The following is a 23,421-nucleotide window of genomic DNA, read 5'->3' on the forward strand; positions in this document are numbered from 1 at the left end:
CCCTAAGCACCAGCCCGCTGTGGGTCTGCATGGAAGGAGTTCCTGGAAGAGAAGATTCTAGGACGTGAGGGCCAAAGGGACCAGATGCAGCCCTCGTGTCTTACAGGGGAAGGGATGGGGGCCCGAAGAGGCTAAGTGACTTGCTTCCTGGAAGCAGGAGTTCCCACCTCCAGCTGATTACTGTCTCCCGTCTCATGCACTTAGTCCTGGTGAAGCAGCTCAGACGTGGCCGAGCACATCCATGCCCCCCACTGCTGTGACGCCTGCAGCCCTGCATGGAGTGCTGATTCTCTGCCGGCGATGGGCAGGCCATGGTAACCGACGCAGAGCGGGCTCTGTGCCTTTTGCCCCTGCTGCTGGGCTTGTGTGGTCCTGGGCCCCGCTGGCCACGCGGCCTCCACTCCTCCACCAACCTTACAGTTTTTTTAGACAAAATTCAGGGGCAGTAGGGAAAGAGTTAATTCTGCCTGCTCATTCTGTAGTCATCTTCCGGATTCATTGTCATCTGTTACCAAGCCATCCCTTATTATAAACATTGATTGCACCAAGAGGTACAAAATATTACTGACTGTTTGCAATTCTTTATGAAATTAAAACTGTCGGGCTCAATTATATCCAGCACAGGACTGACAGAAGTGCAGCTTATGAATTGTAAATATCTAAGCCATCTCTGTTTATTCCAGGATTTATTTTAACCAGGAAAATTTTCTTGTTTCAGCTTTGTCTTAACTTTCACAAATAAAGTGGTTGTTGCCCACCAGCAGCATCTAAGCTGCATAGTAGTGGTTACCTTTTGGGGCGTCCCTGGCGGCCCAGTGGGTAAGACTGCTTGCTCCCAATGTAGGGGCCCCGGGTTCGATCCCTGGTCAGGGAGCTAGATCCCGCACGCATGCCGCAGCTAAGATGCAGTGCGGCCACAATAAATAATAAATATTTTTTTTAAAATTACCTTTTAATTCATGTGTTGACTCAAACTTCAATAAGAAAAACAGCTGTAACCTATCTCAGAAAAATGGCTGTGAATTTAACCTGCTGATTTTATTTTTTCTGGCAATTTATGACTCATACCTTTTCATAAAACTCCCGTATTTAAACATTTTCGTTTTCGAAGACTCGGCAGTTTCATTGTAGGTGTTAAAATGTTTTAAAGACTCCTTAAAGTCTGTTTACAATTTAAAATCTTTTAAAAAGGTAGGATTCTGACTTTGATCTGAGATGACAACATTTTGCAGCTGCTTAGATGTGCCAGGAGGCTGTGTGTCCTTGGCCGTGAGCTGGCATTTTAGTGGTGGGGCTCCGTATGTTCTGAGGGTCCTTGTCTCAGGACCCTAGTGTGGCAGCCAGTGTTATTGTTTCACAATTATTAATCACACCAGCCATCACTTAAAACTTCTTGTTAATCTTCCCACTTACAGAAGCTCTTACCCAGGGCTCAGCTGTAAGTCCTCGTGAAGTCCAGGTTGAACATCTCCTATGTGATATATATATTCTTTTTCATATTCTTTTCCATTATGGTTTGTCACAGAATATTGAATAGAGTTCCCCGTGCTCTACAGTAGGACCTTGTTGTTTATCCGTCCTACATATATGTATAATAGTTTGCATCTGCTAATCCCAAACTCCCATTCCTTCCGCCTGCAACCATCCCCCCGCCCAGCAACCACAAGTCTACAAGTCTGTTCTCTATGTCTGTGAGTCTGTTTCTGTTTCATAGATATGTTCATTTGTGTCATATTTTAGATTCCACTTATAAATGATATCATACGGTATTTGTCTTTCTCTTTCTGACTTATTGGTGCTTCGCTTACTATGATAATCTCTAGGCCCATCCATGTTGCTGCAAATGGCATTATTTCATTCTTTTTGATGACTGAGTAATATTCCATTGTGTGTATGTGTATATATATATATATATATATATATATATATATATATATACACACACACACATACATACACACCACATCTTCTTTATCCATTCATCTGTTGATGGACATTTAGATTGTTTTCCTGTCTTGGCTATTGTAAATATTAGTGCTGCTATGATCATAGGGGTGCATGTATCTTTTCGAATTATAGTTTTGTCTGGGTATATGTCCAGGAACAGGACTGCTGGATCATATGGTAATGCTATTTTTAGTTTTTTGAGGAATCTCCGTACTGTTCTCCATAGTGGCTGCACCAATTTACATTCCCCCGATAGTGGTTCTTTTAGGGACTTTGGTGTTGATAGAAGGCCCCTGACTTGAGCTTGGAGACTGGCCTGTTGTCTGTTTGCGTGGAAATGCTTACATGATGTCTCTTGGGTTAACCAGAGCGAGGACCATAGGGTTATCGTGCTTGGGGATCCAAAGCCTGCTCTAGAAAGACATCTGCAGCAAAACCCACTATCGCCCTGGATTTATGACAGCAGAACAGAAATCAGATGGAATCAGGTTGCGCAGGTTTTTGGATCGTTGTGTTGTTTGTGAATAAAATATTCTGGAGCGGCATCCGCTAATGATGTGCGCGTCCTTCTGAAGGAAATACAGAACACAGAGCTGTCAGGGCTGCACAGAAGGGCCCTTCATAGGTGGTTCGCCTGCTCCCCCTCTGGGCTGTAGAGAGGCATCAGTTTTCGTATTTGAAGGAGGAAAGGAACGTCTTCTTCCTCTCCATTCTCAAATCCTCACACCCTCTACTCTCCTTATCCTCAGACACGAATCTTTCAAGCCGTTTTTCACACACCCAGCACAGCAGTGGTGGTGTCAGAGAGCTCTGGAACAAGGTGCTTTATGAAGCATGTAGGAACGCCATTGGGGGAAACGTAGGGAAGGGAGTCAGCCGTCCTCTGAGAAGTTAGAAGCTCGCGTCTCCCCTGGACCTCATCTGGGCAGGCATCGTTTGCCTTGGGCGTTCCTTAGGCAGAAGAGAAAGGATCCCCTTAGAGGCTGGTCTCGTGGAGAAGGATTCTGAGTCACATCAGGGCTCAGGGGCAGGAAGATGCTTGGGATCTCAAGCCCCTGGCCGTGTCCGCGGTGGTGGGATTGGGGGGCGTCACCCTGCCCTGGGAGGACCTTAGGAGTAGGGGTTGGATGCTGTCAGGGGACGTGTGGGTGGGAGACTGGTTTCTGGGTCTTTGAGGTCACTGGAAAGCATCCTGAACTTCCAGGGAAGCCTGGAACGAATCTTGTATCCCAAGGGTTTATGGTTTATTCCATTTCTTAGAGAGACTCAGGGATTTTCAAATAAGAAATTAAATCATCCCATGGAAAACGGTGCCAGGGAGCTTCTGTCAAACCCTCCATTTGAGAGTCATCAGTGTATTAATGTATTAACCAGTTTGCAGTGTGGCTCTTCGCTGCTGCATTGAAATGGGTTTCTTGTTTTATTAGGGACATGCGTTTCCTCTCTCAGCACGGGAACGAGGCCGAATGGGAGCCCTGGTCTCCTCCAGTGCTTCTTTTCTCGGTGGCTGTGCTTCTTTTTTCCCATTGTTGTTTCCCTTTATATTTTGGGATTCTGAATGCTTTAAACTAAAAATAAATGCTATTTCACTTTTCTGTTGCTAAAAAGAATATTCAAAAAACCTTCCTGTGAAATTTAAGGTTTCAAACAAACATCTCAATCCCGGAGATAATATGTAGTTTTTAAAAAGTCACCTGCGATTTCAGGGTCCTTTTTTTAACCCTTAAATATAATTTCAGGAGGTTTGTTTGGAACCTGTATTCGTGGCCACTGGATCCAAACGGGATTGTGGGGGAAGGAGAGACTGTAACCGTCTAATCATGGCCCCGTGCTGTGCTTCTGCGTGAGAATTTGGAGGAAGAAATGAGCCCGTAGCTCCGCTGGGGAGTGAGCCCAGGAGCCAGAGGGGGGCTGGGTTAGCGTACTTGAAGACGGGCGCCCTTGTCTAGCGAGGAGCACTGGGAGCCGATCGCGAAAGACCCCGAGGAAGGACACAGCTGTAGAGACGGGGCCTCAGCAGGAGCGACGCTGGCCCTTCCCTGGTCCTTAGCCAGGTTCTCCTGCTGCCAAGAAGGGGTCCCAGGACGTGGGGCTTTATGGTCTCAGTTCAAGTCCACTGAGAGATCTCTTGGTTTACCATAGCCCTCTTGTTGGCGTTCCTTTGATTCTTCTGTTTTTTGCTGAGAGACAGTGAATTCAGGATTCTTTCAGAGCCCTGCAGAATTTCTGGTGTATATGAGTCATCATGCCACATGGATACATTTTTTTCCTCTTGCATTCTCACGTGCTGTAGCGTGAACCACATGAAATTGCTACTCAGCCACTTTTGACTTACAAAATGACAGTTCCAGGAGGTTCAATGTAATATAAATTGGCCTGGGATCGAAACTAACCGGCAGTACCTTTTAGCGGGTTTTACTCGCTTTAGAGTTAATGGCTTGCTTTCAATGCCGATAGCTAATAACTTGTGGCTTGATGGCTTGATGAGGCCTTTTCGGGCCCCGTGCTATTTCAGGCTCACCTGTGGTCCCAACACAGGCGGTGCACTCAGGTGGCCTGTGTCCACCCCAGAGGCTGCGGGACCCAGGCAATGGGGTACCAGAAGCCTTGCTCCTTGATCATACCCCCAAAGGCCGTAGGAGGGCTTCCACTGTGGAGCCTGGGCCCTTTGCTAGCAGAGGGGTTACATCATCTCTTCGAGTGGAGGGGAAGGACTTCCACTCTACCGGTGAGGAAACGCAGTGTCAGAGAGACTCGGAAAGTCACCCAAGAAGGTGGAGGCCACCGTCAGCCCGTGGCTTCTGGCTCCCCGTGCCGAGTTCCCTGTGCTTCTCTGGGTCTCCCTCCTCTCTGGGGTCCTGGACATTAGGACAGGTGGGGCCGGGTGGGAGAAGCAGGGCTCCCACGTTGGAATTTTACATTGGCCACATCTGCTTAGCAAAGTTTGGAAAGCGGAGGGAGTAAAGAAATCCAGAGAGAGCTGGTTAGAGATGCAGACTCTGAAGTTCGAATAGGATGGGTCCCGGCTGACGTTCACCTGTCGCCAGCTTTGCCAGGTGTCCCAGGTGAGTCTGGGGCAAGGTGGGGCGAGGAGCGCACAGGGGAGAACACAGCAGGTGAAGAGGGAGGGATTTGCTGGCGTGACCTTTCACAAGGGACCGCCCCTCTCCAGCAGCACCGGGCAGCCCGGAGCAGTGAGAGCCTGTCCCCACGCTGCTGTGGCATCAAGTGAGCCTGGGTCACAGCCGTGCTCTGGGGATGGTCATCAGTATCACAAGCTCAGTCGTAAATGTCGCCGAGACTCTCTCTTCTGTTTCCTCTCTGCGCTTCATTCATCCGGGCCTGTGCAGGGTTGATCCTCATTGCATAGACAGTGGTAAAGTCATGCGTACTGAGGGCAGTTTTCCGTCTAAGGTGTTTGTTTGTAATTACTGAAATCATGTGTCTCCAAACCAAATTCATTGTGATGGAAAAATGGCATCATTTGCCTGCATTGCAAAAGAGATTTGATTTGATGTTGTAAGGAAGACTTATGCTTTTTATTCATTCTGATTTCTATACTCCTGAAAAGCCTTTCACTCTCTTGTTCAGGGCAGGAAGACAAGGAGAAAATAAAACACATCCCTTTTTATTATGATTTTAGTCCCCCTACCAGATAGGCTGCTAAGATTGTCCTTCATAATCAGTCATTTTCATCGCGGTGTACTATTACGCCAGTAGATTGCTGTGTTTATTCTCACATGTTGCTTATTTTTGACATGAAGTGCACAAGAAGGAAGTCCAACCACAGCTTTGATGCTTTTCTGAGTGTCAAAGTGTAACTGCTTGGTCCAGGCTCAGCGGAAATGGACGTAACGAAGGGGTAATCTCCCTGGTAGATCTTAACCCAGGGTTCCTGGTTATTGCTGGAATCCAAAGATTAATGTAGTCTGTAGCCATCTTCATGCCCTGCGATTAAATAAACTCCGAGGTATTGGAGGAAAATGCTGAAGGACAAGAAGTGCTTTTTTTTTTTTTTTTGGCTACTTTGCAAAATCCTATCAGTTTTAAGACTTGAATTTTTGGCTTTTGATACGTCAAGTCAAGAGAGTGGAAGAGTTGGTGCTGTAATAATACAGAATAATACAGTAGCACCAAGGGGAAAACGGGGCTTTCTACCCAGTGTAAAATCACTGTGATTTGGTCTATTCGCTGGACCTATTCTTCACCTGTGTTCCTAGCATTTAGGAATTAGGTGATTGGTCCGTGATCCCCCATGGGCAGCAAGTTGCTAATTAAGCAGCTGGGAATCAGATCCCTGCCCTCCCCCGCGCACCCCATTTGTTCTCTCTTTGGTCGGAGGGGATTGTTAAAAAAGGGAGCTTTTCAAGGGCTTTCAAGTCAGAGCGCCTTTTGTGTGTGTAGTAAAATGAGGGCCTTACATTTCCTGGTTAAATGTGTGGTTCTGCATATGAATAATTTAGAAAACAGACCAGAGCTGAGCCCCTCAGTGTTCTCAGCAAGCGGAGATTGAAGGGAGTTTGTAGTCAGGATGAATTTTAAGAAAGTCCGGGCAAGGGAAAGGACACAGTTCTCCTGGGAGTGAAAATAAAAATGAACAGCCGAGTAGCTTTGTTATTGGATTTGTTTTTTGTTTGTTTCTGCAGCTCCCTGCCCCGGATGGTCTTAAGCCTGTTCTCCTGTCTGTCGGTGTCAGGAGCTATTTGCATTCCTTGGGGTCCAGAGTCTTGTTCCTGTCACCGAGAGCAGCCAGGGTGGGGTTGAAGGTGGTCCTGGAAAGGGAGGTTCCGGAAAGAAGGCCTCGCTGCATCTTTTGCTTTTCTCCAGTGGCTCAGAAAAGCAGCTTTTCCGCTGGGGAGAGAGGCTGTTCTCTGAAATAAGCCCGCGTCCTTTGTAACTGTGTCTCCTTCAAAAGAACAGGGAAGGGGCTTCGGGATTCTGGAGGCAAGCGCTTAAGATGCTTTCCTGCGCCCCGTCAAGGGTTGATCTGTGTGTGTCCTCTGGAAGAGGGTTCAGGCTGTTTCAGGCACAGCAGGGTGCACGCCAGTGTGTTGGGGTGTACGGGGTGCGGTGAGGGGCCCCGAGGCCGGCCAGGATCGGGGGCCGCTGCAGGGTCCAGGCTCCTTCCTCTGCCCTGTGGACAGCGGCTTTTATTTCCAGCTCCAGGTTGTCTGAGCCCCTCCGTGGAAGGCTGTCTGCTTGCCCTCACCCTGCAGGTCAGCAGGCCCAGCTGGGCCAACCCTGCTCCTCAGTAGGACGAAACCAGGTCGATGCGGGTGCAGGGGTTCCCGTGGGCACGGGAAAGAAACAGCAGCCAGTGGGGACGAGGAAGGAGGTCTGCTTGGAGGAGGCGGAACTGGCCCAAAGAAGGGTTTCTCCTGGTGTTTGTATAATCTCTGCTTTCCTCCTGCATCAGGCTTTCATATTTCCTAAGAGAGCCCCAAGTCACACCCTCCACTTGGAGTGAGAGCGGGGTCTCCGGGATGCCAAGGAGAGCTGACCACACCCTGGTGGTCCAGGTGCGCGGTGTGTGGTTCCTTTTGTCAAGACGGCCTCCGGGTGGAGGCTGGTTGGCATCTGCAGGAGCCCAGCCCTCTGCCCAGGTTGCCGGCCGCTCTCAGGGCTCCCCCGGGCCGGGCAGCGCCAGGAGCTGGCTCTCCAGCAGCGCTGTGTGTGTAAACACGGTTATTACTCAGTGACCCGCGTGGTCAGCAGTGTTAGGACCAGAACAGGAATAAATACAGTGTGGTGTTGTAAACGCATTCTGTCTCAGCCGTCTTCCGCGACCTGCACGTTACTCGTCACTGCAGGGTGGGGTCCGGGCTCGGCACTTTATTTCATGGTGTGTCTGTGTGCATATGCACGTATATTATATTATATGCGTGTATTTGTATATATACATATATATTTGTTTACATTTTTTGAGACCTTATTTTTTCAGAATAGTTTAGGTTTATAACAAAATTGAGTGGGAGGTACAGAGATTCCCCTTATGTCCCTCCCCGCCCCACGTGCACAGCCTGCCCCATCGTCACTCACCAGAATCGTAAAAACAAAGAAACTGCTGAGGACAACATAAATGGATGACCCAGATGGTTTGAATTACATTTTTCTTGGGGCTCAGCACTAATTGTCCAAACCCCAAGCACCTTTGCCTTTGAAAGTGTAGGTCTGGCAGCTTCCTCTTTGCTCAGCATCATAGGAGTGTGCATTGTGTGGACACAGTGCATTTTCACGTGCTGAGCTTCGCTGGACTTTATCTTAATATAGGGTTAAGCTGGGAAGGAATTCTCCTGGCATCCACATTTAACTATTTAGAATTCCCTTTCTTAAGTCCTAAAATAATATGCCATGCGGGTGACCTGGGGGCACACCAGTGAGACAGCGGGGTGGGGTTGGTGTCTTCTCCTTTACTTTCACGTTTTGGTCGTCAACTCAGAATAACTAGGCTGAGAATTTCTGCTTAAAATTCGGAACAGTTCCTGCCCCTTTGTGTTAAGCTCCCCTTGTGTCCTCAGGCCCCGTCCCTGAGTCTGCTTTTGGTGGTGGGGGGGGCGGTGTGGGAGGTCACTTTCTTTCTCCAACTGCCTTCAGATTTCTGTTCTAAAGAAGCTAATAGTTTGGGTTTTTCTGCTCCTGATAAAAGTTCCCTGTTAGTTCAGGTTCCCTAATCTTGGTGTTCTTTGAGAATTTCTTTTCACTATTATGATTTAAATTGAAAAGATAAAATGTAATCTGAAGTGGAGCCATGTTAATGATAAGAAATGATTAACGGCTTCTTTTCCTAAACTCTACTGGGTCATTACAGAGGACGCCCAGCATGCTGGCCCCCAGAGACGACAGCTAAAGGGGCTTCAATGTCCCCGACAGGCTAAAAGCAGTCAGTCAGCGGTCACCGGGCGTGTTTTATTCTAAATTCAAGTCCAGTAGCATTTCAAGAGAGCATGGGAATGTGTTTTCTTAAGATTATTCTACTCCAAGTGGGGGAATTGAGTGGAGCGCAGAATGGCCTCTTCTGAAATGAGACACATCTTCCGTGACTTTTGGTTCTAGCCGCTCTGGGAACACGTGTGCACGTGCACACGCTTTCCCATACACGCGTTCCCATACACGCGCACACGCACAGGCTGCTGGGTGTGTGCCCCCGAAGCACGTGTTTATCCTTTAAGGATTGCGATTGCTGCACGTGGGACTTAAATAGGGCATCCGGCTGGTCTGGTCGCCATGGTCCCCACCCTGCTCACCCCGTGATGACCTCTTCCAGAGGGGCTGTGCTGTCATCTCTGTAACCCCCACTTAGGGAGTCCAGCCCGCAGAAAGGTCCCGATCCATAGAGGAGTAGCGTGAAGGAGTATCTGGTGTGTACGTCTTCTGCTGAATCTTCTGTTATTTTTCATTTAGCCTCTTGGGAGGCACCATTCAGTCCTGACCGGGCAGTGATGGAGGCGATGAACATTTTTAAAGTAAATCTTTTAAAATTGAAGATGTGTTTTTCTGATCAGTTAAGTCAAGCATTAATTTTATAAATCTGGTCAGGTAAATCAGGCATTAATTTTATTAAGCTAGTTGCCACAAACAAATATATTCCATTCGAGGGAAGATATGTTTGCAAGTAAAAAGGCACGACACACACTGTTGCAGTGTTTATATAATTACACGTCTTTCTTTAATGGAGCCCTGCTTAATTTATAATCAATATGTAATACTTGCTGTGATAAACATAATCTTTGGTGGTATGTGCTTAAATATCAGCCGTGCATTAGTGAATGGAGCTCATTTTAATTCCCACTTTACCCTCTTTGTTTTCCTATTAAGGTTATTAAAAACTATATTATTGAATTTTCTTTTTCATGCCAGATGGTAGAAAATGTGGAAGGTACCAAAAGGTGACAATGAAAAGAAAGTCTCTTCATTACCTTGTCCCCAGGCCACCTGGTTCCCTAACCCTAGATCAGCAACTGTGAAGTTTTTTATCCTGCCAGAAGTGTTTTCAGCATGGACAAGCTTGTGTGTGTATTTTACACACACACACACACACACACACACACACACACACACACATACACACACACACACACACACACACACACACACACACACACACACCCAGCCCTATAGCTTTGGGATGGCTGCACTTTGGTACGTTGGGGCTTTAAACATTTTGTTGGCGACTTAGCCTTCATTACATGGATGTATCCAAATGTACGTGACCAGCCTTGGGTTGTTACAAGCACAGCAACGGCGCTCTTTTTTAAAAAATAACTTTATTTATTTATTTATTGGCTGTGTTGGGTCTTCGTTGCTGTGCGCGGGCTTTCTCTATTTGCGGCGAGCGGGGGCTACTCTTTGTTGTGGTGCGCAGGCTTCTCATTGCGGTGGCTTCTCTTGTGGCTCACGGCCTCTAGGCGCACGGGCTTCAGTAGTTGTGGCGCACGGGCTTAGTAGTTGTAGCTCGCGGGCTCTGGAGCACAGGCTCAGTAGTTGTGGCTCGCAGGCTCTGGAGCACTAGCTCAGTAGTTGTGGCACGTGGGCCCAGTAGTTGTGGCTCATGGGCTCTAGAGCGCAGGCTCAGTAGTTGTGGCGCACAGGCTTGGTTGCTCCGCAGCATGTGGGATCTTCCCGGACCAGGGCTTGAACCCGTGTCTCCTGCATTGGCAGGCGGATCCTTAACCACTGCGCCACCAGGGAAGTCCTCCCCCTTGACTTTCTGACACATCCCAAAGTGTTCTGACTGGATCTTCAGTGTCTAATATGTTTCTGAGGATCAAAACTCCAGCTCGAAAGTCTTCTTCTAAACCATAAAGTGTTGTATTGTAAACACTTGGATTTTCCAACCATCACCTACCATAACTTTATGGGGGGGATTTCAGGCAAGTGAGTATTTTAGTGAAAAACCAAAAGGCCCGAAGTTGACCGGCTACAGGGTCACTTCCAGGAAAGCCAGGAGCTTCCTTCGTCCTCACACTTGCCCACGTTCGGGATCGGAAGAGTCTTGACGCCCCTGGCCAGGGTGGGGCCTGCCGGGCTGGGGCAGGACTTCGGAGTCGTTGGCGTGTGTGTTGTGTTTTAGGAGGCAGGACACCCACTGGAATCGGAACAGCCGAGTGAGCCAGGCACATCGCAGCTTCTCTGGGTGGAAGTGAGGCTAGGGGTGGGCTGGACCGTCTTCGGTGTCCTTCCCGTTTGAAAACTGGCACCTTGGGGGCATCTTGACCTTGCACTTTGGTAAGTCGCAGCACCTCACTTCCTTTTACCCTCCTGTTTTACAGATGCCTTTGTGAACAGCCAGGAATGGACATTAAGTCGATCCGTCCCGGAGCTCAAAGTGGTGAGTGTTTGCTCTGGCCTCGGGCGTGGTCATTCCTCACCTGCAGGAGGGGGGCTTGGAGGGGGGCTCAGGAAGAGGCGAGGTGTGACCTGTGAGCGCCCCAAGCCCGCATCCCGGTGGGCGTGAGGGGTCTCATTCCCTGGGGCCCAGACGTGGGCCGTGTTCTGCTGTGTCCTGGGAAGGGGCCAGGCGAGGCTGAGGTTAGGGCTGGAGTCCCGAGGGCGCCCGTGACGGTCATGACAGACGGCCAGGCGGGTGGCCTTGTGTGCAAGGCTGGGTCCCCCCGCCACTGTCTCTCGTATCTGAGTGTGTGAGAGAGAGAGACTCTGTCTCACACGCACACACACACACACGCACACACGTGCACAGCTTTATTAGTCCTTTGCAGGGTGTCATGGAAAGTCTCTGTAGCGAGTCATCGAGATGTAATTATAATTCCTCACCGAGAAAACGTGACTGTGTACTGTGTTACAAAGGAGTAGCGTAAAATTTAAAGTTTTGTTTTTATTATGAACTTTAAGTACTCTTTCAGTGACACTATTTAAGGTTCAAATTGACTTAAATAAAGAATGACTTGGGTCCGTTACAGCCACACCTCTGAGCGTCTCCCCACTTCACCCGCCCCCCCGCACTTGGGGACGGAAGAAAGGACAGCTAGAACTGTTAAATAATCACATTGTTATGAAATATGCGGCGTCTGGAGGACGTGTGTGTGTATCTTAAACTTGTCACGCGACAGACCTGACCATGGTGACAGCAGGTCAGCTCTTCCCGTCCAGGCCCTGGGCCTGCTCTGCTCGGCCCACCTGGCCCCTCAGCCTCGGCATGTTGTCCCCCCATGTGCCCCTTCTCCGAGGCCCCAGGGTTTGTCAGCAGCTCCAGCCTGTCTGCCCGGTGACCCCAGAGGCCCTCGGACGCCCTTCCCGGGGCCCCAGCCACCTGCAGTGCTTCGCGGGTGGACCCGGGGGGGGACGGGCCTCTTCTGGCCTCTCCCTCCAAGACAAGGAGATGGAGCGAGGACAAGAGTGTCTGTGACTTCCAGTGTCACCGGGAAGAACAGGTTTTGAAACTTAAGGCCTGAAGGGAGGGCTCGTGGGCAGGCCCTCTGACATCCCCCCCCGGCCCGAGGGCATGTGATGTGTGTCCCCGCTGCCATTGCCAGGCGTCCAGGCCGGGCCCCCTGCCCTCCCGTCCCCCCTCCTTTCTCCCACCAGGTCTGACCTTTCTCGGTGGCCCCTTCCTTGGGGGGAGGCAAAGGGGCCCACGGTTCCGGGGCCGTTCCAGAAGCGTGGGTTCCGCAAGCCCAGCCCTGGGACAGCACCGCCCTGTCCCCTGTGCTCTGTGACACCGTCCCCGGAACAGAGCGAATCCCGCGGGACACGGTCAGGAGGCGACGTCAGCGATCGCGGCCGCGCGGCCAGGCATGCTACTCGGAGGTTTCCAGGGAGGTTTCCGAGTCTCAGAGGCGGCCCCTGGAGCCGGCCAGAGGTTGGGGTCCTGCCGTGGGAGTCAAGCCAAGGGAACGGTGTTCTGATGATGACGACACTTAACTCTGTGCGGGGCGTGGGGTACCTCCTGGCTGGAGTCGCCACCTTTAGTCCTGAGCCGGTCGTGCTGTTGTCCCCACTCCACAGGCGTCGGGGGCTGAGCCTCAGATGTTAAGAATGTGCCCAAGGAGCCCTGGTTAGTGAGAGGTGGAGCCGGGATCGGAACCTGGCGTTGGTGCTCCCGCATCGGCTCTGCCGGCAGAACTTTCTGCAACGTGGAAATGTTCTCTGTCTTCAAGGTGACGCCCATGGGCCCCGTGTGGCTGTAGAGCATCTGAAGTGTGGCCAGTATAAGGGAGGTGCTGAAGTTTAAAGCTTAAGGGTGTCAAGGCCTATGGTTTAGACCCAGTTTGGGGAGTTAGAGGTGGTGAGGGTTCTGCCAGAGCCCGCATAGCAGCCCGTTGACTGAGGACGCCTCCTACCAAAACCTGTTCTCTGCTGGTATTTCAGAAGCATGGAATTTTCTGGAATCAGTGCTTGGAGGTGTAGGGGTGCTTGTGTTAACCGGTGGTGTGGATTTATGATCCTAAAACAGAACTCTCATACAGTTGGCTTGAATTCACAGAAGGGGTGGACTCCATCTCACGGATTAGTAAATGGGGAGGATTCTGCAGTTCTTCTGGGGGAGGGGCCCTGCGCCCGACCCGTGTGGGGACGGCCAAGACCCCAGCAGGACGCCAGCTCTGCTCTGGGCCGGGCGTCCTCCTGCTGGGGGGTGCAGCGGGCAGCTTGGCCTCATCAGATCCCTTCTGTGCTAAGGCGTTCCCGGCGTCTACAGAAATGCTCCTTTGTTCGGGGCAGCCTCTGTGTATCCACAGGGCTGCGATTGTGTCCTGCCTGGGTACAGCACCCGGGACAGGTGGTCCCTTAGGTCAGCACCCTCGGAACCCCTGACTCTTTCAGAAACGCAGCAATTCAGTGACATAATAGCAAGCCTCAGATGGACTCTTTATGTAATGTTGGGCCATAAACCATCTGGAATCTGTCAGAGAAAAAATGTCAATGTTTGCTTTCATTTTTTTTTTGGCCCACCACATGGCTTGTGGGATCTTAGTTCCCTGACCAGGGATTGAACCCGGCCCCTCGGCAGTGAAAGCAAGGAGTCCTAACCACTGGACCTCCAGGGAATTCCCCAATGTTCGCGTTCTTTTCAAGAGTGGCAGTGCCATGCTATGTGCTTCCTGAGGTTGTGTGATGGGGGCCAGTTGCTTTGGGTCCACACTCGGGTCTCTGCAGACGTGTGCCAGGCAGCACGTGCTGACCACTTACCTCTGGGCGGAAAGGAAACCACTCCATAGATCTCTGGCCCGTAGAGGTGGGCGTCTGTCAGCAACCTGTCATATCCTACTTGTGCGTTTTCATTGAATTCTCAACTGGGATTTTTACCAAAAGCCTCGATTTTATTTTCAGCAAACCACGTGTATAGCTGGTAAGTGGTGAAGTGTGGGACAGTAGAGAACTCAGTTTAGAAAGACACCTCGTGTGATGTGACCATTCACAGCCCCGCCCAGAGGATGCCGGGCCCATGTGATGACGTGTCGCCACCAAAATACACGGATCTGTAATTTTCAGGACACCTTTTCCCGTGTTACCTTGCTTCTCCCCGAGCCTGTAGACCCAGACTGGCCTGATTCCATTCTCTCTAGTTTGTATCCAGTAGCAGTTCATGGATCCCAGAGCAGCTTTACAGCTTAAAGAGCATTTTTATCCCTTACTTTATTTCCTCCTCACAGCTGGCTGTTAGTTTCTGCCAGTGTTTCAAATTAAAATAATGCCCGTGGTGTGCAAACATAAGAAGGTGTATGAGATGGCCATTCGATCCAAATAAAACACCTTCCCCCCCACCCCCGCCCTGGGACTGAGTGATTTGATCCTTCTAAGGAGTGAGTTAATTCTTAGCAAATCATTGACATGTAAGAAGGAGGGAATATCGCCACACACAGAAAGCACAGACTGAACAGTGTTTGATTTTGAGCATTTTCCTCCTCGGGAAAGAAAAAGCCTAATCTTAATTAAAAATTCAATTCTGCGGCATACTGTTCTGGATTTTCTCAGCGTGAAGCTGACAAACAGCAGGTGCCCTTGAGCAAAAGAATAATTAACAGGTAGAAATTCTCAGATTATAGAGGCCCAAAGCAAAGGGAAGACATAAGTCAAATCAGGAAGGGAAACAACTATATTTAGGATCTGTCCACATAGTCTGGGGCTTGGAGCTGTAGTAATAAAGCATCTCGTTTCTACTCACTGGCGTTAGTGTCATTCATTCATTTATTCACCCAGTGTTGCTAGGAGCCCGCCGTGGGCAATGCTGGGGGGTAGAGAACCAGACACAAACGAGACCCCCGTCCCTTGTCAGCACTGGAGAGAGTCAGACCCACATACCGATGTTGGGGAAACAAAGAGGTAAGGGACAAGGTAGCGTTAGGAGGAGGGCACTAAGGGGGCTTTGGGGAGCGGCACTGGTTGAGACTGTGTGGCATTAGGAAGGCTTCTCAGAGGAGGTGACATCTGAACTGATTGCTGACCCATGAGTAGGAGTATTATTTCGGGCAGCGATTGATGTGGAACGATCTAGGTGTCTGGAGTCTGCAAGGCCTGTTAGGATGGTGTTTGGTCACCGACATATCGAGGACGAAGCAGGGAGTGGGAAGCCGAGGACGAAAGGACCATGACGGTGGGAGGGGCAGGATGGTCCAGGGTTTTAGGTCAGGTTTTAACTTCCTTTCCACAATCTCGTGGCAAATTTGTTCGCTTTCATGTTTGTTCTTCTTGTTAGTGGCACCATCACCCATTTATCCAGCCAGCCAGCACACCCCCCACCCCCCATCCCATCCATCGAACCATCGCATATTTACCAGCACTTTACCGGGGCCGGAGCCTGTGCTGGGTGTAGGGATTGAGAGGGGTGTCCTTGCCAGCATCACAGACATAGTGCGTGGTCTTCGGGGACCTGAGCGTGCTGGGGGGTGGAGTCAGGAGCGTCAGCAGTCACAGTGTAACGTGTTCTGGGTGTGCAGAGAAGCAGGGAAACCACCCAGAACTCTCTTCGGGTGAAGGGAGCGGTGCCTGCCGGACCGGGGTGCCTACAGCAAAGTTGATCGTAAGGATTTGGAGGGAGACACTTTGTTGTCTGTTCATGAAATACTTGGAATCTGGCCTGCAGGCAGTGGGAGGCTTCCCAAGAGTTGTGAAATGAGGGAGTCGCATCTTTGCAGCGTCAATTTTAAGGAATCTCTGGTATTCTCTGGGCGAAGAGGGGGAGCTCCCAGGCAGGGAGATAAGCTAAAGGCTCTCCCAGGATCCAGTGGACGGACCGCACAGCCTGCCCCGGTGGGGGGTGGGGTGTGGGGACCCTCAAAAGCACATCTGGGCGGGGTGGGAATTGGAGACGGCGTCCAGGTGTCTGGCTTAGGAGTCTGGGTGGTGGTGTGATCACAGGATGATGAGCAGACTGGGGGGAGAACAGTAAGGTCTGGACACGCTGAGGTTTCAGTACCAGTGTAGGTGTGTATGGGTTTACTTGGAGAGGGGGTGGGGCTGGAGAATGCCAGTGGGTATCTGTAGCTTACTGGGAGTAGATGGGATGTAGCCTGGCTCCCTTGGTTGGAGGGGTGGTACTTAGAATCCAGGATCTAGGGAATCTAGGAGGTCTAGGGAAGGAGCCAGCATGGGCTGGGGCTAATTTGAAGAGGAAGCCCAGAGCGGGAAGTTTGAAGAAAGAGAATCTCCTCTACAGCTTCCGGTGATGCAGCAAGGGGAGGGCCAGGGGATTTAGAAACAGAAGTCATCGGTGACCTCGAGCTGTGTCCTTGTAGCCATAGGGTCAGAACATCAGGCTGGGGGTGGGTAGGGTCAGAGAGTGGGCGAGAGGGAGGCAGGCTCTTCGTAGGCGGGGACCTGTGTCCAGGGCAGGTCTCTCGTCCTGCTTTTCCTCAAGAGAGAATTGATTGGATCATGCTTAAATGCAGAGGGGAAAGTTCTAGCCGGGGAGGAAAAGATTAAAATGCAGGAGAGTCTTTGCACAGAAGTTAGAGGGGGAGTGAGATCCCGAGCAGAGGGAGGGCTTCCCTGGGGACAGCCACCTGAGTCCAGGTGTGTCAGCTGTGTTAACACGGGAGCTTTCTCTGAAGAAGGCAGGGTGAAGCCAGCCTTGCCCGCCGGTGACTGTGAGTTCCTACTTGCTGGTACAGTGGCCCTCACATCATGCTGAATTGTTTTTCATCCAGCATGAACACCTTTGCCGCCTTGACCGTGTGTCCCTGCTCTGTCCTGCAGTGTGGACCCTGTGTCCAGAGATGCAGGCTGGCTCTCCTCCTCCTCCCCGCCTTGGTCCAGTTTTCTCCCCTCCGGTCCCTCCCCAGCACTGTGCTTTTCTGGTGTGGCTCTTTTCCAGCTAGTCTCACCCGGCTCCAAATCCTACCCCAAAGTTGTGACAGAATGCACCAGAATGTCCTCCTAATCCCCTTATGACTGTGTACTGCCACTGCGTCCCATTTAACCTCGTACCCTGTTGAGTGTTTTGAGGGTCCAAAATACATGTTGGTGGGCTGACTCACTGTACACCTTCCCGATGTAACCAGCGCTCATGGGATTCAGTGTGTGTTCTAACCACGTTGCTTCTTCAGGCCGTAGAGGCTGATAAAACATGAGATGTTAATTGAGGGCGTTGGAACCCCTTTTTCTCCAGCAGAAGGATTTAACTGGCCCATTTTCGGCCATCCCGCTGATGCTTGGTCCTGATGGTGTTTAGGATTGCTGTCCGTTTTAACCTCGCTATTTGCAGGTTGCTGAATAGCGTGATATACTGACTGCTCCTTAGTGACTGTCCGTTTCTGTGTTTCAGGGCATTGTGGGTAATTTGGCCAGCGGCAAGTCGGCCCTGGTGCATCGCTATCTGACCGGCACGTACGTCCAGGAGGAGTCTCCCGAAGGTATGCTGCATGTCACACAGTCTCCACCTCAAGAGAGTTTAGTTTTCTAAAATTTTTGTTAGCATATTCTAAATCATTACTGTGATGTATCCCATGTCAAGAAAAGTAATAACATACCAAGCAGTAAAAATCCGTAGGCTTGTTGCTTCTTCTGTAGTATTTTTCGCCAACCATCTCGGCATTTGGAGCAAATAGAGTCAAACCATGAATGCTGTGGAATGTATTTCATACCGAATAGTTCTGTCCCTTCAAATGTGAATCCAGTGTCACTCCTTTAACTGTTACTGCTTGGACGTTTCTCTGATCTGGATCTTGAGTTTATACATAATTTGTGTGTACTGTTCCTTAGTCATAGATCCGAGCCTTTCAGATGACCACCACCACCATACGTTTGAGTATGTTTTCCCCCTTATAGTGTATTCTAAACATTTAATAATCACTTTTTGCATGAGGATAAGCTATTTCTTTTGCCATGAGGCTTTTACTTCTTCAGTTAACATATCCGTATTTTGTTTTTTTGCTTTAAATAAAATGATGGTAGTAATGCTAGGAAACCGCTTAGCTCCCGCGTCCCCAAATCCAGGCAGAGTGTACACGCACAGTTTTCTAAATTATATTTTCTCTCCGTGTAACCTTTGAAAATCCAACTCTGAGACACTGAATTTCTGGTTCCTTCTTTTTCTTACTGGCTGTTCCATTCTTTGCAGATATGGATGCAGGTAACTATACGTTTTCTTCATGGCAGCGCTTGTGTTGTTTGAAGAGCGAGGAGAGACACAACTCTGTACTGTAGTCTTCCCTTCCCTTCTCGTTCTGTGTATCATCCTATTTGGTTTCATCTTATCCTTTTCTTTTTTTTTAAGTTAAACATCCTCCCCTGTTTTGTCCCTTAGATGTCTTTTTAGCAGTAGTCCTGAGTAGCCTCACATGTTTCCCGTAACACCTGTTCTAGTATTTAACTCTTGTCCTGGATACCGTGTAACCATTCAGAAAAGTGTGCAAGATGGAATCCTGTGGCAGTCTTTGCTTGGGGCTCTGCCATGACTTTGCAGAATTTTGCAATCCCACCATAAAAGTCTCGTGGTGGTCACATGAGGGAAAGGCCTACTTTTTTTCGTTATCTGTATTGAAATGATGGTTTGAGGGAGATTAGAAGTGAAGGCTCAAATGTGGGAATCAATGAGGAAAAGCATAGCTAGACACTGAAAAATGGATACGGATGCTAGAAAATTGCATGCTTTAGAGAGGTGAGAAAGTTAGCCGTCTTCTTTCCTGGAATCCGTACCTGGGTTGTACTTGTGTATTTGTGCCTTTGTGTCTGACTGTGGGTTTTAGCCAGTCATTTTGATTATACCCGAGAGTTTTTTAGAGCTCTTTTCTTGGGGGTTCTACTTATTCCTCGGGTCTAGCAATTGTGTAGACTGATGACACCAGCTGCTGATGGACTAATTAGCTGGGCTGCAAGTGAGAGGGTCACCTCCTCAAGGAAATCTGCCTGTGCGCCCCTGGAACGCTCAGGATTTCAGCTGAGGGGACCCCTTGGTCGGGGGTCCCTGGAGGTTACGTGGTCTGGGCCCTGGTTTTGCTGCCACGAGCTGGATTCTCCTGTGCTCCGTTCGACGTCCGGCGTGGTTGGTGCGGGTCCCTGGTTCTCCTGCCTGTGGCCGCCTTCCCCTTCCCGCGTGGTGCTGTTTTGTCCTTATTGTGGCTTTTGCCATCTCCCTTTGGGCGTTCAGTTTGTGCCATCGCGTTTGGCCCTGACTGTGATTTCTTTGTAGCGGGCCCTTATATTCTGATGAACACAGAAGCCTTTCTCTAGAACGCTGGCACATCAAAAGTAAAAACTGTACCCAGTGGGGAGACCTAAATGTGATCTGTAACAGCCCTACTTCTTCGACTTTCCAGGTAACACATTTTACTCCGGGAATTTCATGGTATCATACGATTTTCAGAATGCATTATTTTACAGGGTGGATGCATTCTCGAGTTCGCTAACGGGACATCCCTTCTTTCATCTGCAAAGTGGAAACATCTCACCCCTCAGTGGGGTCTGTGCCCAGGGGCTCCTGGGTCAGGGGAAAGATTGTCCGAGATCTTTGCTCGCGCCCTTCAGGAGCTGGCCCTGCCACCTGTCCTCTCACCGTTTGAGAGGTCAGGGGATTGTTCCTTGACGTTGCCAGGAGCGTAGAGAGCTCCCCCCAGGGGACGTGCGTCAGGTCCTCCGAGACCTGGAAGAATTGTGAGCAGGTGCCGCCTGGTGCCTGGAAGCCTTTAGTCCCCGTGACTCCCTGCTTCCCAGAGGCCAGCCACCCTGCAACCAGGCACGTGGGCATGTCTTTGCTTCCCATGTTCTGTCCACGTACTGGGGCGAGTCCCACGTGGCCGCAGGAGGGAACCATAATTTGTTGTTTCCAAAAGGAAATGAATGAGAAAAGCCTTGCTTTCTCATCGTCTTGGCACACAGAAGTCCCTGCCCCCGGTCACAGAGCCTGTAGCCGCAAAGCGATTTCAGTCCTTGCCGGATGCATTAACATCCATCGATTACCCTTGCTTGCTTCATTGAGAAGCTTTCCACAGAGAATGTTCTGGAGCTGCAGTGTTGTGTGTCATCACCCAGGTTTATGGAGAACATCAGAGCAAAGGGAATCCTCTCTGGGGTGTGCGGGAGGTTGATGAAGCCGATTACAGCTCAGCCCCACCTGCAGCTGCTTTCGTAGCAAAGGGTCAGGTTAGGACACAGCTGAAGGTGTACGTCACGGTCGCCAGGCCGAGAGGTTTGGCCTCTGGGTGAGCTGTGAGACCTCTCCATTTTCTTGCTGTTATTATTACCTGCAGCTTTATTCCCCCTTTCCTCTTACAGTGGCTGGAGTGGTCCACTGCCTTCCCCACACAGGGCAGCGGCGTTACAGGGGAGGCGTGTTCCTGGGGGCGCTGTCTGTGCACATAGCTCATGGGAGCTTCCCTGCCCTTCTCCCGTCTGCACAGGCTCTTCTTTTGCTTTAATTAATGTGTAAACATCCTTTAGCGTTACTCTGACCTGTGGTGGGGATCTTTAGATTGCTGGGAGGGTGAAGGTGGTCAGGGCCTTCTGTTTTCAGATCCCCAACCTTCGCCAGAGTGCAGGTTTCATCACCTCTCAGAGGATGACACCTGTTGTGCTTTAATTGTGTGATACATTTGGGTTGATACTTTATCCTTGTGGCAAAGGCAGCTGACTCATACAATTTAGATTATTTTAAAGATACAACTGAAATGAGGGAATGGATTTAAATATTATGTGTGTTTTTTAATTAGTGGATTAACAACGCAAAAGTGGGTAACCCAGTAGGGAGCCTGTAAGTCCACGAAAATAATCCAAAGAGTAAACTTTCTGTGCAGGCAAATACCCTTTTAATCCTGCGTGTGCGTGAGATACGTGTGTGTATCCGAGTCCTAGGGCTGCATGACATATTACCACAAACTGGGTGGCTTGAAACAATGGACATGTATTCTCACGGCTCCGGAGGCCAGGAGTCTGAGATCAAGTTGCTGACAGGTTGGCTCCTTCTGGAGGGCATGCGGGAGGGTCCGTGTTCCTGGTGACTGGCAGCCCTTGGCGTTCCTGGGCTTGCAGACGCATCATTCCGGTCTCTGCCGTGTCGTCACGGGGCCCTGTGTCTAAGTTTCCCTCATCTCATGAAGACACCCGTCTCTGGATTTAGGCCCACAGGTACTGGGGGTTCAGACTGGAACACATTTTTAGGGGACAGAATTTAACCCGTAATAGTATGTGTATTTTACACATCTGGTGTTGAAACAGAAGCTGCACTCAGACCTGTTGAAGTTGCCCCGTTACTTCCTGGTGACAAGAAGGGCGATTAACTGCCCCAGACCTCACTGGCCACGCTCATGGCTGGTCTCCTAGGACGTCACAAAGATCAGGTTAGTTTACATGTGACCTTCACACCGCTGATGGAATTTCACAGCTGTCACTCACTTCTGATGGAAAGAATCGGGTGAAAATTATTCCTCTGCCATTCAGTGCCCTATTAGTGGCTGCTAATTGGGACAGTGAGTGAGGATCTGGGCGTGTCATTCGAGTTTCCGTCTCGTGTGTTTGTGCGCTTGATGTCTGTCTGCTGGGCACCCTGCGTTCCCCACCACAGACTCCACGGGCCTGCCGCAGGTTTTCGCTCTCTTCCTTCAAAATAAGAAAGAAAAGGAAAGAAAACCAAGGCTGCCCAGTATCAATGTAGGAATTTGATGGAAACGTGGGCCACCTGAGACACTTTCCCTTGCAGACCGGGACACGGTGGTGTCCCAGAGAGCTCTGAGCTTCAGAGCTGAGCCCTTGCCCCGCTACATCTCCCTCTGTGCCCTTCCCCTTGTGCCTCCCACCGTGGGCCACGCAGGGGACCTGGGGCCCGGAAAGGCTAGTGCCCAGCGGCTGCTCTCATGGCGGTGGAGGAGGGGAGGGGCCTCTAGTTCTAAGACGCACTAAAGCGTCCAGCGGACTGAGTAGCTGGTGTTAAGGTTGGTGGAAACCACTTTAAGAACATCCAGAGGCCTTCCTTCCTGTGATGATGAAGTTAGCTGCTCTTGGCTAATGTTTCAAGGACTTAGGGCCACCAAATGGGGGGAAAGTGCCAGGATGATGTCACGCTGTCTGAGAGCTTCCCTTCGTTGGAATCTGGACTAAGCCCTCATCCAGGTGTGACATAGGTGGGTTCGCGACCTGCTGCGGAGCGGGGCCTCGGCCTGGGGTGACTTGGGGGCGACTGACCCTGTCATTCTCAGGTCCTCAGGAGCTGAATCCATCAGAGGTTCATTCCTTCAGTGAATGACTCTTCAGCTTCCTGTAGGCTCTTCACCAATTCACATTTTTGGGTAAAAAAGCTCCGAGGCCATGGCAGCCCCGAATCTAGGCCGGCAGCCAGCAGGTTCCGGCCACGAGCCTGGTAATGGGGGACGTGCCAGTATGAGGGCTGTGACGGCTCCGCCTCTCACCCGCATGTCAGGCCCGCACTTGCCTGTGGTTGAAACCCGGGTTCCCAGCCCGTCGTAGCCACTTACTATCGTTGTGGCCTTGGGTGAGTTACCCACCCTCCTGAATTTCAGCTTACTCCTCCCTGCTCCCCAGTCATTGTAGGGACTGAATACGAGTGTAAGTGTGTGCAGGAGACTGCGTTAGCCCCTGGCACGGAGAGAGGGCTCAGGGATGCGTACCTTGTAAATACGGGTCCTGCCCCTTCGCTCCTGCATCTTCTTCGCCAGGTGGGCAGCCCTGCCTCCTGAGCTGTCCTCACAGGTGTGGCTTCAGGACTTCGTGTCCACCGGGCGCGAGGTCATGATCCGCGCTGCTCATGCCCCAGGCGTCCTGTTCCTTGACCAGCTCAGGCCTGGCTCCAACATGCCTGAGGAACTGTCTCTCCTCACCAGTGCGGTTATTCTAACAGCTTTAAGCACAGCTCACGTCATGACGGTAGAGCTCTGTACGAGACGCCTGGGACCTAATCAGGCCATTTGGAAACTAGAAAGAAGGATGGAATTTAAATTGGCCCACCATCCCCACAGGGCTTCCAGGATGGGGCTGAGCTCTGTGAGGTCTTTCTTGCACCCGGGCGGTGGGGCCTCTGTCTGGGCTACGGTTCAGGGTCACGAGCTTCTCTGGTTGGACGTGGCCTCAGTG

At 50.6% G+C, this 23,421-nt stretch overlaps 1 protein-coding gene across 14 annotated transcripts in view; it reads left to right on the forward strand.

Moving 5' to 3' along the window:
* The window catches only part of AGAP1 (ArfGAP with GTPase domain, ankyrin repeat and PH domain 1), a 550,747-nt gene that overhangs the window by 175,846 nt on the left and 351,480 nt on the right, over positions 1-23,421 (forward strand). For all 14 annotated transcript variants that reach the window (XM_082466340.1, XM_082466341.1, XM_082466330.1 and 11 more), the window contains exons 2-3: positions 11,217-11,275; positions 17,666-17,753. In XM_082466340.1, coding sequence (XP_082322466.1) covers positions 11,217-11,275; positions 17,666-17,753 — 147 coding nt within the window. The remainder of the gene's footprint in view (positions 1-11,216; positions 11,276-17,665; positions 17,754-23,421) is intronic.

The sequence above is a fragment of the Balaenoptera physalus genome (assembly GCF_965194825.1).
Source record: "Balaenoptera physalus genome assembly, chromosome: 6".
NCBI classification, from domain to species: domain Eukaryota; kingdom Metazoa; phylum Chordata; class Mammalia; order Artiodactyla; family Balaenopteridae; genus Balaenoptera; species Balaenoptera physalus.